Source organism: Lissotriton vulgaris, chromosome 11 (genome assembly GCF_964263255.1).
Source record: "Lissotriton vulgaris chromosome 11, aLisVul1.2, whole genome shotgun sequence".
NCBI classification, from domain to species: domain Eukaryota; kingdom Metazoa; phylum Chordata; class Amphibia; order Caudata; family Salamandridae; genus Lissotriton; species Lissotriton vulgaris.
The window spans coordinates 464,482,295-464,500,372 of NC_141699.1; the positions used below are offsets into that span (position 1 = coordinate 464,482,295).

The 18,078-nt window shown below is 43.0% G+C and overlaps 1 protein-coding gene across 3 annotated transcripts in view; it reads left to right on the forward strand.

Annotated features, from left to right (window-relative positions):
* Positions 1-18,078, forward strand: part of EBF2 (EBF transcription factor 2) — a 202,899-nt gene that overhangs the window by 162,646 nt on the left and 22,175 nt on the right. For 2 of the 3 annotated variants that reach the window (XM_086943527.1, XM_086943526.1), the window contains exons 7-8: positions 1,764-1,845; positions 13,315-13,456. In XM_086943527.1, coding sequence (XP_086799653.1) covers positions 1,764-1,845; positions 13,315-13,456 — 224 coding nt within the window. The remainder of the gene's footprint in view (positions 1-1,763; positions 1,846-13,314; positions 13,457-18,078) is intronic. The other variant, XM_086943528.1, reaches the window with a different exon arrangement.

The following is an 18,078-nucleotide window of genomic DNA, read 5'->3' on the forward strand; positions in this document are numbered from 1 at the left end:
ACTCCACTGGCAGATACTACTTTGAGACATTTTGTATCTGTGTTGACAGAGAGTTACAATATGGGGAATTGTATCGGAAGCAGTATTTCCACGTTTGTAACCCAAGACCGATGTGACATCACTTGACAACTGTTAGGAGGTCACAGCTGATGTTACAGTTCAGTTGTGAGGCCATCTTGCACTAGATATGTCAAAGGCGAAGTTAGAGTGTAGCTTAGGTTTCTTCTAGCTTTATTAATCGTGGTTATAATTAAGTCCCATTGGAAGTTACTTTTTAAGAGTGATGTCAACATTCACTGTAAATCCTGGCTATGATTGGATCACAGCTGGAGATGCATTGGTTGCATGTGGTGAGGTCACCTGCTAAACTCTGGTGAAATTGTGGGGTCACTTGTTTTTGTTACAGCTGGTTATGATGAGGTCACAGGTGAAGCCTAAATGTAGTTATGTCATCTTTCTGCATTATGCCTTGGTATGATGGTGATGTTACGGCACAAATGATATCATACAATATTGTCAAAGCGGGTAATGATTAAAGCACAAATTATGTTACAGTGCAGTTGTGGTGTCTTCTGGCTTTGTTATAGATTGATGTGACCACCAGCACAGTTTCAGTGATTCACTTAGCATTGGAGAATCTTCTTGTAAATCATGTTATCATACAGTTGTGTTGTTGCAAAGCATTGCACTGGAAGGGCGTGAAGAGGCCTTGTCTACAAATGCAACATCATGTACCATGGTTGTGGCTGGCTGTGAGGGTGTGTGTGGAGAAAAGGTTAACGTTAATCTCAGAATTGTATGCATTTTAAGACATTCTGAAGCTTTTTAAAGTGATTTTTGATACATTGTTTTGATGACCCTCCACCCCACAGATCTCTGAATCATTTTTTGTAATGTGTCTTTATTTCCAGCATATTCTTGTGGAATCACTAGTAGTCCCACATTGTGCTTGAAATGTCTTCAGTATTCCAAGATTCTTTTTGTGAGGCTCTTGGCTCACTCGGACTGTGTTTGTAGAGGCTGGGGAATTCCTGGTTTCTTTGAATAATTGTGGGGATGGTCCTAGTATTTCAAAAGTGGATTTTTAAAAGTCCATTCTTTTAGAATTATTTGAAGTTAATTCTATTATTTCTGAAGTAGATTTGCAAAGATTGAACTATTTTTAGGAGGTTACATTATTCCCAACATATTTTTGGGATTGCCATGGAACTCCTGGGGTGTGCGTTTTAGATGCACCTAAATTCTATGAATATTTTTTGGGGTGGTTATATTCCTGAAATGTAATTGGGATAGCCCCAGCATACCTAGCATTCTTTTGCAATGACCTCAGTATTGAAGTTGGCCATAATATGCAGAAGATGCTTTTTTGTGCTGGCCCCAGCATTCCTAGATTATGTATGAAGATTCCAGTTTTTTGAAAGACCCTTTGTTCTCACATATCTTTGAGATGACCCTATTGTGTTCATGTGCGTGTGTGAGAGATAGCTCATTCTGGAATATTTTAGGGACCACCCTAGTAATCACAGAATGCCCCATTATTCTAGGAGCATTTTGGGATGGGCACAGTATTTCCTGACGTATATTTCTGATGATACTAGAGTTGCTAGATAATTTCTGGAGCAGCTACAGAAATTGTCATGTTCTTGCTGTAGCTTCCCCATGAAGCTCTTGGAATTTACGTCATGTGCTTTGTGACAAATACAACTTTGTGAAGAGAAGGAAAGAGTAACAATGGTACAAATTTTGTCTTGGTCTTTTCGCAGATTCTTTTTAAAGTTTTTTCTCAAGTGCAATCAAAATTGTTTGAAAACAGCTGGGAATCCCAGAGATATGCGGCGTTTCCAGGTAAGAAATATAACTGTTATTTTCCCTTCTACATGTTTGTATGTCGTTGCAGTTCTGTTCATCATCAGATCATTTTGTAAAGCATACTACCTTAGAAAATATAATTTCTAAGACCCGGCCCAATCCCAGATTGAGCCAACATATCAAAAGACATGATATTTAGGGTTCTATTGCACTTCCGAAGTTGGACTGCACCTTCAAGCAGTTGGGTGGGACTGCTGTGCTGTGTTTTGCCAGAAAAGGGTGCTTGAAGCACCGTCGGTCGACTGTAGAAAGGGGCAGCATTGCAGAAGAGTAATTGCCTTGCTTGAGATCACAGAGTGGGGATGATAGACTCATGCAATCATTTGCTCACCTTTTTATTCATCATTGTATATCTGTGACAAATGGGATTCTATGTGACCAAAAATTAAATGGAAAACTCTTTGCCTATTTCTGCTTATTAAGATTAGTAAAACTCTTAGGATTTCAATTGTAAGTTATGCGTTACAACTTTCTCAGGTTGAGGCTCAGTGTTCAAATAATCCCTATGGTGCCTCGAGGTGCTAGGAGCAGGCAGGACAAGATAACCCCTAATCCCTGTCTAAACCTTTCATTCCAGTGCGTTGTACGGAAAGCAGTGTGGGAGGGACAAAGGTTGAAATGTGGCTGACTCTACCCCAGCCCGCTGCTCTTCCTAGATGCACCAGACACCTGCCATTTCTCTGCTTTCCTACGAGTGCGCCTGCCTCTGGAGGCAGCAGGTGTCTGCGCTGACACCCTTAACCCTGCTTCCGTGCTCTGTTAGCCAAAGGAATAAAAAGCAAATGAAAACCTCATTCGAAAGTGCTCAGGGACCCTTTAAATAAAATGAAATAAATAACGCAGGCGCGCGGCGCTCCCTGCACTGCAGCCAGGCTCCTGGGACGGTGGCCCAGCTGCTTGGCAGTTAAAGCGGCCTCTGGTTTCAACGCGCTGATGTATGGCCAATACCGGGGCCATAAATAAAAAGAAAAAAAACATCACATGCCAAAGTGTGAGGTGTGCATTTGGAAGTCTCTCCTGTAAGGAAGGCCTGCCACTATCTCGCTTTCATTGTGTGCTTAGGGGAACAGGAGAATTACCAGGTTTATGTTTGTGGTGCTACATTTTGCGCCTACTGTCTACAATAAGGGAACAATAAGAAAGGGCATCTGGCGAATGATGGCTGCTCGTATGACTAGGGTTGCCTGCTGGGTGCCCTGTCCCGATTTTTAATCGAATACATCAATGCATTCTGGGAGTTCTAGTATTGTTTTAGTTCAGTGGAATCAGTTGATAAAACACAAATGGAACAGTGATTTGTGAATGGGAACACCCGTTCTGGAAAAATGTGTACTGTAAGATGGAGCCAGCTGGTAGCCTCAGGTAAGAATCTGTGTCACTGGTACACCAATTCTACAGCCCTTGCCTTTACTCTTGCAAGCCTATGCACTTTGGAAATTGCAGTGCGTAAAGGACTGACTAAAGCACCAGATCACCATAGGTTCTGGACAGCAAGCTGAGGAATAGAGAAGTGTCTGGTGAAGATGGTACTCCCATGGTCACTTTCTAATTGGCATCTTAGATGGACAAATCTGTTGTCAGAGCCTGATGACATCAAAATATTTGTTCACACACTGCAAACAACAAGTTCATCAGCATAGGAGTAATTAGACTATTTCACTGAGGACATTCCACTACTGTTCAGTAGATTAATAGATCCATGTCCAATTCAGAAGACTTAGCTTCAACTACTGGCTACTATGAAAGGCTCGGAATGACTGCCAATCTACCAAGATGGATGCTATTTAGCTAATGTGTGGCTGGCTTTGCTGCTTTTGGCGTTCTGATCCCGCCCCTTCTCTTCTGCTTGCCAAATGGTTAGTAAGACCATTGGTTTGTTGGATCAAAATGTCTGGGAAGGTAGGAATACAGCAGGTTAATGCACCATCCAATCTGGGGTTGACTGTTGTCAAGTAATGCTCTTTGGTTAATGATCCAGGGCTGTGATTGGGTGAATAACTTTGAGTCGATTTACATAAGAGCTGCAGCTGAAACTCTACCCCTTTCGCAGGAACCAGCTCTGGAAAATAGCCAACGCAGACACAAAATAAATCACAAGAAAGCTGTCTCCTAATACTTAATCTACTTTTTCTTCAAAATATTAAGAAAGATAGCAAATTACCACCTTCACAACCTTTACAAAATAACACAACACTGTGGTGGACTCCATCAACTCCACAATTTTACTACAACACTGGTATCTTTCATGTGAACCATGAGCAAGCTCTGCAGCAAATACAGCCATTCTTCGAATCTAGTGCAGTGGGAGTACTGCAGTCTGACCCAAACTGCACACAAGGTGGGCTGCGAGGGGGACCCAAAGTCTCAATGTAGGACCAGAAGTGAGTGTGTAAACAAAGTTCTTTCGGATTGTGCATCATGGAGAGCAGTAAAAGGCTCCCACATACCAGTCTGCACTGTGAGCGTTGACACAAGGAGCCATCTCACGGCTGTAAAGACATCAAGAATGTAATGAGCTTCACAGATGTGTGGGGACACAGGGAACTCTCCCACTCTGGGAGGAGGTAGGGCTCGGAATTTCAGGGTTCATGTAAATACATACTGAGTGATGTGACCCTTGGAGCTGTTATTTATCTGTTCCTCTTGCTTAGCAACGACGTGCATGTCCTGCCTGCTTTACATTCCTCCAGCAGCCATATGTATGTAACATGTTTCTACTCTACAGAGAGCACTCTCAAGTGGCTGCAAAGCATTGTGGGTGCAATATAAAGCTACAGCTATATTAAATATATGTTCTATGTGTATGTTCTCCTATTAGCATGACTGTTCCTATGACAAATTCTCTCTCGCTATCTCCCTTGCTGTCCCTAGTCATCTGTCTGTCAGTTTGTCTATCTGCCCTAATATTGTACGCTTCATAGTCGTACAACATCCTAGGCAGATATAGGGAGTTAACATCAGAGGTGCTTGTGCCACGCTGCTCTAGTGTTTTGCTTGCTGACCCTCTTTAGAGCCCCCCCTGGGAGAATTGAAGAGTCTGTGATAAAAAAAAGTTTCATTCAAAGTCATAGGATGTGGGGGGGCAAGAGTGAGTCTCTTTCAGAAGTGATGAACTCATGGCTGTCGAAAGAGACCGGTGGTGTTTGGAACCTAAGCTCCAACCAGGGAGGCCAAACCTTCCATGGGCTTGTACAGGTGCAAATACCCACAAAACCCACATACAGTCCACCACACACGTACATTCATCCACATAAGAATCCAACAGATTTCCCTAGCAGAATCTGTTGGAATCTTGGAGTGAGATGGTTACAGGTCTGTGCCATGGATGTATCTATGTTGAGCCAAGAGTCTAGAGCAACCGTTGAGTAAGATCAGGCAACATATGTTGAGATAATACACCCTGGAAGCCTAGTTCATGTCTCCGTAGGCAATACGAGTGCCAGTGCATGGTCTCCAGCACAACAAGAGCTCCTGTCCTGGAAGCATTAAACTTTTGCCCTCCAAAAAGTTAGAGAACCTAGGGAAACATCCTGCCTTTCTCCTCTTCAGCATGTGAGCCCAACAGGTTAATGCCTCTGTCATTTTATTTTTATTTTAAGAGTTTTATATAGCGCTGGCTAGACCCGGAGGTTTTAGAGCGCTTTACATGAGGTTCCACAAAATTACAAGATTACATCAGTGAGGTCTGAATGCAGAAGCTCCCAGAGGAGAAGAAGGTGTAAGCCTCAGGCTCCTCTGAAATTCCTAAGGAGCTGGCATCCTTCCACCCCCCCCACACTTTGATTTTGAATCTCCATAACATGCTCTGAATCTGTAGCAAGCAGACAAACAGACACACGCACATGCACACATGCACACACAAACACACGTTCTCTCCCTCTCGTTCACTCTCCCTTGTTTCTATCTCCCTTTCTTTCTTTGTCTCACTCTCTTACCTTAGGGGTACCTCAACTTTTTACTCGAAGTGACACTTTCATTACTATCTGCTACAGTCTCCCATCTTCATATCTCGCGGTCTCCTTCACTGCACTTTCCGCCATCTTGCTCTTTTGCTCTCACCTTACTGTACAGCAACCCACACACCTAAAGTTGCCAACCTGTCATACATTACCGCATCTTCAGTCAGTGAGGTAAGAGCATTTTTGGGGATGCTCATTCAATCCACAAGTCCCCTCCTTAATTGCCACTAAATAGATCCCCCAAACCCTTGCTGTGTCCCTTTGAGGCCGCCAAGGTCAAGGACGCATGGCGCGTTTTGCAAGCTACTGACATAAAGTAAGGTAACATACCAAACCACGTCATACCCTGACATACCATACAACTCACAAACACACACGCAAACATACACACAAACACACTCCCAAGCCCACATCAAACTGCCTAAATACTCCCTCAGTGAGCTTGCATTTTTCTGAAAAACTCAATTTTTAAGTCTTGAGAAGGCATGTTGGGCTTTGATTGATGTGTTGATGTGAACGCTGGCCAAATGCATGTAAACAGTTAACAAGATAATGGTGAGAAATGTTGACCTTGATTTGTTTAGCTAAGATGTAAAGATTTTCGAATGTCAGAGGTCGACCTGTGTAGTGTTTCTTGGAGCCTAACTGTGTCTGACCCCCTAACTCTTGGGCTGGGGCCTGCAGTCTTGGAACAGTGAAGCAAACCAGGGGGGCAGAGCGAGAGAGAGGGAGCGAGGGGCAGGAAATGGAGTGAGGTGTTTCAGGAAGTTGTCAGGAGTTGACGGATTGGTTCCAGATGCAGGAGGGTCAGCCTCCCTGACCCAGGAAATGCTCACTGGGGAAAGGAGTTGGCTTGTGCCAAGGGGAGGGCCTGGGAGCCGGAGACCATGGAGGAATGTGCATTCCACTTCCCCTGCCCTTGTAATACACATTTGTTTAACTCTTACTTACTGGACTATTTTTATAGCTGGCACAGTTTTTCGAGAGAAAGTGCGCTCTCTACCTACACAACATAAACTCTTGCAGCAATAAAACACAATCCCTTCTCCCCCTCCCCGAGAAATAGCATAACGTGTGGAAATAAAAGCCAGTATTGTGCAGGCCAACTTTCCCTCTTAAACGAGATTGAGCCTCATTTTGGAAATGAAAATGTCCAATTTCAGTTCTTTCCCTCTTTAAAAAATAATTGTGCCAAAGCCATTTCATTGCGCAGTGTGGCCTTCCCTGCACCCCCGGTGTTTAATAGGGATCAGAACTCTTGTTAAGGCCTATGCATGTAAACTAGGGGCGGAGGTCTTGTGCTCAATAAATATTCTTCAGTGGGACAGACTCGCCACTCTTACCAGCTCTCTGAAATGAGGAGCAGAGCCCTTCTTGCGCCTGTTCTGCTAAACAAGGATAGCAGCACTTTGATCGTGGCTAGAGAATTTGTTCACATCCTTAATTGGACCCATCGTACTTAAGTATGAATTAGAAATAACACTCATTGCCCATAAAACTCTCCAGTGAGGTATTGAATAAGATCCTCCCTAACATGTCAATGTCATGCTCGAGTATGTATGTATGTATGTATGTATGTATAGGCATTTATATAGCGCACTACTTACCCGGAGGGTCCCAAGGCGCTTCGACCGCTGCGAAACCCTTCCTGGCTTCCCTGAGAGATGGTCCCTTAATGGGTATCTCCAGGGTGAGACCAGGCATCCCCGGCGGTCTGGTGGGGCCGTTAGTGAAGATGAGGCAAGCTAATGCCCAGAGTTGCCGAGTGTGATCGCTGATCAGAGTGGGCACCGAGGCGAGAGAATTATCGAGTCCGCTGACCCTGGTCCAGAAACCTGCCGCGCCGGGAATCGAACCCTGGTCCCGGGCCGTCCTCTGCTCTGCCACATTGCCTTCCCATATTTAAACTACGAGTTCGAGCTTGCGCCACATTATTGCGAATGTATCACAAGGAGATGTTGGAGCACGACTTAATGGTTTTCACTTTGCATCAATGGGACTCAGAGCAGGTCGATTGGTGCCTCAAATTAATTTCAATAAAGTGTTTATTTATTTCGAGAGTTTTCTATAGAGCACACTTCACCCAAGGGTATGCATGCCCTTTACAATAAAGACAGAAGCATGTTACCACCAGGGTTGATGTTTACATATCATGAGAAGTTAATAGCCACGTTATGTACATTCAACAGAGTGTTGGGGCAAGTTTAAAAACATTTCACTGTTGAGTCGGATTCTAACTCTAATTTGTTCCCATATATGTCAGTGGTGAGTCACACCATGATCTAATGTGACCGTAGGCCCCACTGAAGTCCTGATTGGTCAGGTATAATCGTCTATTAGGGATCTTCTTTTGGCATGAATCCATTTTTGATGTTTTCTGACCCTTTTGCTCAATTTACTTTTTGAAGTACTGGGTCGTCTGTGTGGTTTTTCAACCTTCCTTGGCTTAGGGTAGCAAATTCATGGTTTTTCCTGGATCACTGTAAACTGAGACTTCCTTGTGGTGTGCGGTGTACATATATCCGGGGTAACCTGACTTCGTTTTCCTTGATTATCATTGACCCTTGTATAATCCAAATATGCTGTCTTTGAAGAAAGAAGTCAATAAACACTTGGGCCCAAAAGGCTACCATTGGTCAAACCAAGTAGATCTATCAATCTGGAATTTGAACTGAAATTGACAAACCTTCAAAAGAGAATGTGCCTGAAAAATATTGCTATATGTAAAGACGCACCGATTCCAGCCTATCTTCGTCACTTGCAGAGCCACAAATACCTCAGACATTCAGTAAGACATAGAAAAACCACTCAGGGATGCATCAGTCAGTGGTTATGTTCTCTTGCAGGTACTGGGCGTTACAGTAAAGGAATCACACCATGTCGATGTAAACGCTGTTTCTGTGCTCTTCTCTTACATTACTTGTGCATGACACAGTATGAAAGTAGAATGTCGTGGATACTTGTCAAGGAATGGTGCTAACAAGATAGGTTAAAGTGTCATTCTATAGGAACAAAGCACTCTTCTATTCTTCCAGCATATGGGATTTGTCAGGCTGTGCTGCAAATGAAGGGTTCTTAACGTTTGCATCTCAAATAGAGAAGTACCACTTATGTCTGTGGTGTGATCATGTGTTGATAGGACTGTGAACCATAGAATGGACCAAGTAGCAAGGGTGTTAAAGATGATAAAAAGATCCCAAGCAGATACCAGCCACCATCAACCATGTTTATCAGACAGTTGTTTGGTGCAGCCGAAGTTGGATACTGGGGAAGCAGCATTATGTTATTGCCACAGGCACCGTTGCTGGGTAACATCATCTTATGGCTCCAGATAACAGAAGGCATTTTATGAAACCGGTCAGATGGCCAATATAAGGGAAAGTCCCAGGGAGTCAGAACCACAGGCCATTCCACTTATGACCTATTGACCGACCAAATTGTTAGAACTTCTCACATCCAACCAAATTCTGCTATAGAAAGAATAAATGTGGTCACTTACTAGAGTGTGGAGTATAGTTAATACCCACAGAGCTGTTGCTTCTGAGGTTTTTATACTGAACACGTCTGGAGCAGGCTTCTTTACTTATGTGATTCAGTCTTGGTGACATTGCCCAGATACACAGAAACTGATGCCAGATTAGTTAGTCTGTCATTCTCCAGAGAGTTGGTTCTACATTGAGACCATTGCAGGAAACTGCCCTGATATGCAAACCTCAAATGGCTATAAACGGGCACCAGATTACAATAAATAGATTACAAAAATGCCTTGTTACTATGTGAAAGGAAATGGAAATATAGACACAATATAATTTTGCATGAGCCGTGTGAATTCCTTGAACCATGCCTCCCACATCACATAAGGCAAAGCATAGATTTTAGCATTAACCTTGGTTTCTCATGAGCCCTCTTCACAGGTCAGGTGACATAAATTGCACTAGTGACAGACAGTTTTGTACTGGCGCCGGAGAATTTTACACAAGATTTGAAATTATGTTTGTGCTGGCCAACTGGAAAAACGTATAATTTTTGACTGGTCAGGTAGGGCAAATGTCATTGTTTTCCTTTAGTCTTCGGTGTAACTGTCATTGCTAATCTGGCGACACCAGTGCAAAACTACCTAGAACCATGGTAGGGGTCATCAGGAGTCACAGCTGCGACCCCTGGCTTGCCTTCGGCACTGTCCTTGTAACCCCTGGCCTCTGAGATGATAAGGGCAGTGTCAGTCTTTTTGTGTCCCTCAGCTACATTGTGCATCTCAGTGTCTCCTGCACACCTTGAACATGTGAGGGCTAAATACAAGATAATGAGAGAGCGGAGAGGGGGAATACTAGATAGGGAAAATAATGAAAGGAGAAGCAGGAAGACCAAGGTGTGTGTGTGAGTGAGTGAAAGAGAGGGAGAGGGATTAAAGAGACATCAGAGAGAGGTGACAGGCAATGGAGATATACACAGGCATTAAAGAGAGTGAGATAAGTGAGAGATATAGGCGATAGGCACATTAAAAGGTGGCAAAGAGACAGCCAAGAGGCAGAGAAAGGAGAGGGCCAGTGAGAGGGGATGAATGTATGAGAGCAATGAGATAAAGATTGCAAAGACTGAGAGCGAGGGCGATCCTGGCGGTGATAGACAACTGAGCATCAAAGGGAAGCAGAGAGAGAGAGAAAGTGGTGATAAGACAGAGAGGTTAGAAAAGAAACTGAGAGATGCGAGGAGAAATGGAGATGATATTGAGACAGACGGTGAGAAAGAGATAGACAAGGGAGTAAGAGGAGTGGGAGACAGTCAAAAGAGCGAGCTGAAAAAATAGACAAAGCATGCGAGAAGGTAAGGTGAGAGAGGGAAGCCCTGAGATATAATGAGAGCAAGGAGAAAAAAGTTGAGATAAAGGAGGAGCAGGAAGAGAGAGAAAGTAACAGCAGGAGAGACAAAATAAATGCCAACATATGAGAAAGAGACGTCTATGTCAAAGGTGATTTGGCATCACTTCCTGTGATCTCACTGTGGTAAAATGACACATGATGTAACTTCTGCTACCGCTGGCATTTTGGTGAATTGAAGTCGATGCCTAGAACCATTTCAAATGTGCTCTGCCCTGGTGCAGTTTACACATGATCTGTCCTCACGACAATGAAATCCCTCCTCACTCTTCACCCTTACCTGGTCAGGATGCAAGGTGCAGAGGCTGTATTCTGTTTCTGAGCACTTAGTCTGGAGAGTGCTTGTGTCTCAGAAGGCTTAGAAGAAGACTTGCTTGTGGCCAAGCTCCGGGTGGGAAATCCGTGCCGTGTGCAGAAGCACCATCTTGAAAACACAAGGGTCCTTATTTTCAGCTGCCTGATCCAACCACAGTACCGCGCCTCCTTGAAATATGTGCTGAGATTTCCACTTTGGATTTCCTGTGACATCTTGTCATAAATCTTCCGGATGCTGGAAGAACTCAGGTGCATTTCTAGCTTGCTTGGAAGGGGCTGCATGGGCCAGCACAGCATGTGTTTTCATTGTTTCATGGAAACTAATGAAGTCCATGTGAATCAGAGGACTAGGTCATGCTGGAATCGTTTTCTTTAGACCTACACCCAAGCACGCAATGACGACATACGCCCAACCTGCAGTGAGCACTTAATGATCACAGGAATGCGAGACACGCAATAACCTTTTACTCTGAGGCGCAAATCTTGGGAGGGAACTCAACTTATCCTCCAAGCCGTCTTCATAAACTGAGATATTCTCTCAAAAAAGGCTCCTGAAAAGTTACACGGACGCAAAATCTGAGAGTACAGATTGCAAGAAAAAAAGGTTTCGACTGGAAATGTATCCACACCAATGAGAAGTAATAAAATGATGAGCTGCAAATGAATGACTTACTGGGTCTGTTGCCAAATCGAAGTTACTACAGTTGGCCATTGACGAAGAGAAACAAAGCGGTTTGTGTAGTGTCGGCTGAAGAAGACTGCAGATCCATGCTGCTTTTTCATTTTCGTGCACATTGCAAGTTGTTGCAAGAGACACACATGTATTCAGTGTTTTATTTAAGACAATCATGTGCCTAAGTATAAAGGTGTGATTCATCAGGTGGAGTAAACTGATTCTAGGCCGAGTTCACCGAAGGCGCATTTATTGCATCATAAGAATCCAGCCAATGAAGAAGGAAGCATCGAGACTGCAATGACGATGCAATATTCACTGATTAGCTGAAAACAGCTTACATCTCAACCATTTCTTATGCCTTTGTTAACACTGTTGGCCTTTCTCTTTTGGCCAAGCACACAGACAGCAGAAAGTGGGATAAGAATGACCCTTCACACTGAAAGTGCCACCCAGTATGTAATGTAGAGGTTTTAAAAGCTTGCTTCCCACCTTTGAGCCGCCCTTCGTGCCATGAAGCATACCATCTTTAGATCACAGGCAATCCTGTTACTTTGGAATGATGATTATCCAACACCCCAGATCTTTATAAATATGAAAAGTTATTTTCTCTGAGCTTCCCTGTCATCTCCAGTATGTTTTATGAAGAGGTGTATCTTTGCAGAGTTTGGCATTTTGTTGACAGGCTTATATGGCTTCTTCCTGCAAAGCCCCTTTTTGTCAAAGTTGTCTTTACGTTCACCTTCCTATACAGGAAGCTCTGTCTTCGCGACATATGATCAGTGGTGATGAGGAATTTTTCGACCAGAGTGTCTTTAAGCTATTATCATATCTGTTGCCAAAAATATTCACACGCCCAAGGAAGATGCAGTTAGTAGACAAGGACACAATAGACATCAACATTTCCTAGAGGTTCCTGTTAAGCCACTTCCCTCAGCCTGTCAGTCACACAGGCACCTGCTGACGTTCAACATCCAGTGAGCCTACACTTACGTTATTGCACTCTCATATTGTTTCCTGACCAGCAGGGAATGTCATACCTTCTTGTCTAGGAATTGATGGTGTAACTATATTGTTGCAATTACTGTCTTGTATTGACATGCATTAAGCATTGCACTGCAAATGTAATTTGTTTTTATTGGCCTGCAAAGTTTTGAAATATGTACGACACTTCCTGCAATCATATGTACAATAATGACTGAATTTTCAAAGATTAAGATTGACAGTCTGTTGAGCTCTTGCAGAGCATGCGTTTATAAGCTCCTCAGAAACCCATACTCATGCTAGTACCATAATTGCAAGCAAATAAGATAGACAAACCATGGTCCGCCCTTGTTGGTTTGTACATAAGAGATGAAGATGCTTTGTGCTATTTCTCCAGTAACATTGACAGACTGGAAATAGTTCCATTGACAATGTGAAGATTCTCCCAAATCTTTGATGAATCATGACCTTTACTGTGTTAGCCATTTGAAAAGAGGCTTTTCCTGATCGATGTTACCCAAATTCAATGGGCCATTCCATACACACATTAGTAGGCGATAAAGAACACGAATGAATAGGCAAGGTGACTGGTTGGGCATTTGAAGGATGTCTCTAATGCAAGCCTTTCTTATTCCAGGTGGTACTGTCAACAACTGTCAGTGTTGATGGCCACGTGTTGGCCGTGTCCGACAACATGTTCGTCCACAACAACTCCAAGCATGGTCGGAGGGCGAGACGACTTGATCCGTCTGAAGGTACGGACCCTTGTCTGGAGTATGGTACGCACCTACACATTTCTTTTCTTTTCTTTTCTTGCTGCTTTTTGGGGTTTATTTTAGAGGCTAGTGGGTGGAGAATGTTTTTCTTTTGGAGGCTATGGATGCAAGTTGAGGAGATTGACATTTTTCATTCTATAAAGTATTCTGGGATCTATCTATATTATGCACAATTCTTTACTCCATTAACTTATGTTAACATGTACTCTTGCTTGCTTTAAGTTTGATTTAGTTTAGCGGCTTCAATCTTGGGTCACTTATAATAAGAGTTTACTGCAGCAAATATTTTGAAATACCATGTGAGTTACAATGCCAACCTTTATGTAAGGTACGAGTGAATATTACAGCTAGAGCAGGTGCAGTGAGATAATACTGGAACATTTTTTAGTGGCATCCTGTGTATTAGCCCCAGATCTCAAGGGATCAATTTGCTATTTTGTTTTAAGAATACAGTCTGTGCCAGAAGAGGAGGCTTTTGAGGAACGCTAAGCCTACTTACACATCTGTGTACTCTTAAAACAGATTTGAAGAGGTCTCCAGCTTTACCCTTGCATTCTTAGGGCCCTTTTACGATACAGGCAGGAAGGACTCTGACCGTCGGTTGGAGCCCCCCTGCCCGCATCGTAATCACAGGTTCAGAGTCCCTTCCGATCAAGTCATTTCTATGGGCTTGGTTGGAAGGGAATCCGAATCTGTCTTCTGAATGGCTTACGACGGGCTTGGAGAGTCCTCCCATCATTAGGAAAGCCCGCAGTAATCCCCCAGCCGGCTCTTTCTGGGTGAGGAATTACAATGGTTTCCCACTGCCTTTTTGTGCCGGCCTTTCTGGCACAAAATGCATTGGGAGACAGCTTTGGGGGCCCCCAGCAGGGCCTCCATGGGTGCAAAGACGCCAAATGCGGCCTAGGGTTGATCCCGTTGATCCCAGCACCCGGTGGCAGGTACCTTGAGGTGCCCGTCACGGGGTGCAGGGATGATCTGCACCCCTGCTTATTGCAGAACGATGCCGGACACACTCGGGTCCGTCTGGCATCGTAATCACCCCACTTAGTGTATTCATCACCTACAGCTATCCCAAACCTTTCTGAATTAATAAGCATGCTATGTCTCCATTGTTTCTGCCGGTAGATTGTTCTCCACATTTACTACAATTTTCTGTGCAAATATATTTCTTAATGTTGGCCTTGAGCCTCCACCCATTCAGTCGCCTGCAGTGAGCTCTTCCAACCTTAAAATAAGTCCATACATCGAAAGCAAATTAAAAATATATATACACAATTTTACACGTTCAACACTTTTAAATTGAGTGCTTGTAAAAACTGATCTTAAATAAATACATTAAATGTATTTTATAATAAAAATCAATCAACAAAGACAGAGAAGTACGTGCATACCTAAATCCATTTAAATAAAATATATCTGTTCAATGCGTCTTTCTAATAAACACTAACGTGAGACGCCGTAACATATTATTTTTCCATCCCTTTTTAAAATGAATACATATTAATATGCACAAATGCAAACATTGCATCTTAAAATGAACACATATTTCTATTACATCTTAATGAATACATGCAGACAATGTATCATAAATGTAACGTATCTTAAAATAAAGACATAGATTGGATACATATTAAAGGAAACGCATCTTAAAGTAAGTGGATTTACCCAAAGCATCGTAAAATAAATACCAACATATAATCTATCTCAAATCCCACATACCCTTAAGATATATCCTAAAATAAATATATATGAGAATAAGCAATGCATTTAATGTATATTAAAATGTATACCGGTATGCAATGCAACTTATAATAAATTCATGTACCACTGCATGATAAAAGAAACACACATTCAGTACATCCTAAAATAAATTCATATCTTCAATTAATTTTACGTGCGTACAAAAAGAAATGTGTGTATGTGAATCATCTTAAAATAAGAACTCATTGCTTTTATGGTAAACGCAAGCACATGTGTATCATTACATACATGCATTCAACCATATCCAATGCATTTTAAAATAAATATACACATCCAATGCATCTTAAAATGAGTGTATGCATTCAGTACGACTTGAATGGAAGGCGTTCACCAAGGGACTTTAAAATAAGCATTCAGTATTTCTCAAAGTATACTCATGCACCAGTGCTCTTTAAAATAAGCACATGTATTTCTCTCAAAGTGACTATTTACTGCACCCAGCTTTTAGGTGACTGAATCTGTAATAAAAGTAGTTGGATGTAGCACCTAATCAGGAAAATTATTTCTTCCTCAAATCCTATGGATTTTGGATTTGAAAATACAAGTGATAGAAGTATGTTTTTTTGTAAGGTTTTCCACTGCAGTGAAGTATGCAATTCCCCCTACAAGCCATGCTTCTGAAAAGTCATTCGCACAAAATACACCAGGGAAAATCTTGCAATATGTACACAAAGGGCGCCCTACTCCATTGCCTTCATTGGATGTCTCTAAAGTTGCTCTGCGGATATCTTTGAGTAATCTCTCCCAAAACATCTTGCAATCTAGCGACTGGTTCTGACTCTATGGAGATGCCGGGGGCTAAATAATATATGACTCTAAGGTTTTGCGTTTATATGGCAGTCACCTGCAGGGCTCTATCAAGGAGGATTGGGTGATCTCTTCCAGAGCTACCTGAGCAGCCACATTCTGATGCATAATGCAACAATTTCAGTAATCAATTCAGCATACTGGTTTCTCCACTTACGTCGGTAGGTCTTAAACATGTTTATAAGTGTTATACCTGGTTCAGATGTGTGCTGAGGCAGAGGTTGCATGCCGTGGACATGGGTTGCATAATGTGACCATAGTCTCAATGCTTGAGCTGCGGTTGCACAACATCAGCTAAGGATACATGATATGGGTGGAGCATATATGGCTTTTGTCCAGGTTATGGGTTTGAGTCCAAGTTCGTGTACAGCATGAGGCATGGCTGAGCAGCATCGGTGTGTGTTGCACAGTTTAATCCGTGGCTCTGTAACTTAAGCTTAGTATGACAAGAACTGTGACTTGAGCCCATGTTTCAAGACTTGAGACCATGGTGTATGACATCAGCCGAGGTCGCATCCCTAGAACCTAGGTTCTATGACTTGACCCGGGTTGTATTAATTAACTCAGGTTTTATAACTTGACTCAAATTATGACTTCAGCCTTGGTTTCACTATTTGAGCCAGGAATTCACTGTTTGAACCTGCACTACCTAGCCCCAGTCTGGTTCATATGGTGTGGGCCCAGGTAACATATCTTGAGTATGAATTATGTGGATTTAGGCTCATTTATCTAGAGTCTGTGTTGGCAGGCTTAACATTACTTTGTCCTTATTTACATTACTTGAGACATTATCCTATGCTATCTCACTTTTGCCCGGTGCCTGACTTGTGCCCTGGTTACATACATGGCCCTGGAAATCCTAGCCGGAGCACAGATTACCTGTTTTGAGCAACATATGCAAGGTTTGAGCCCATGTAACATGTCTTAAGACGAGCCCCCTGCTTTGAATTTAGGTTACAGGCAGGATCTAGGCGTGGGTATTCCTCACTGTGAGGTCAGTTGGTTTAGAAATTAATTTACCATCTTTAATTTCAGAAGTATGGTGATACAGCCAGCTCATCCTGGTGATACACTGTGTGATCTTGGACATTCCCTAATGTACAGTAATGAATGAAGTGATAACACAACAGGCACTTCGAAATGGGTCTCTTGCTGTGAAGGTCACATGCAAGGCCAATATTAGTTGCTCTCAAAGCATGATGGGCAAGCACCCTCAGCCATGAATCATTACGTACTCTTCCTATTTTGTGAATAAGCTAAGACAGCAGCGAACCTTGCAGCAGCCCTCCACCCACCGCGCCTCCCAAAGAAATGTACGCCAAAGACCTCTTAACGCTGATACACATAGGCCAGGCTTTTATTACATTACGAGATCTTGTTACCCTGCCCTCTAATTTTTTTCCTTTTCCTTTGCTTGGCCTGCATCAACCCAAAGAAGAATTAATGAACTGGAATAAAATGATTGAATCTGTAAAGAATTTGCAGCCGTGTTAATTTCCCCCAGCGGGCAGCGAAAAAGCGAAGGGAAGAAAATCCCAAGATTCTGCGCTCCTGCGAGGCGGTCCAGCTTTTCTTCCTTCCCCTTTTCCCTGGACTGATTGGATGTGATTGACTGGCTGCTCAAAGTAGGCGCATGTTTTTGGAGCCCCGCCAAAGTTCTCCTCCAACTCTGACCCTGTCAGCATCCTGCGCTGCTTGATGGATTGGCTTTGGAGAGGCCTGCAAAACCACATTGGGTTCCTGGTGTGATGTGAAGTCCAGAGCCCTGCACATATGGAAGAAAAGACTTGTCGCACGGTTAACCAAATCCATCAGAAAAAAGAAAAAAAATCCTAAACACTTTTGGGGGGAAGCGTTAAATAAAAGCAAATCCATTAGTATCTATTTAATAATGAGGTCGCCGAGGAAGCCCCTGCCAGAGCAGCTTGTTTCCTGTACCTTGCTGAGAGATTGACTAACCGAAATACCTTAATGACAAAGTTTTCAAAACACTTTCTGCAGGCTCCATTAGGCTCCCACACTACCTTGCACCGTTGTGGGTCTCTGGCGGCCTG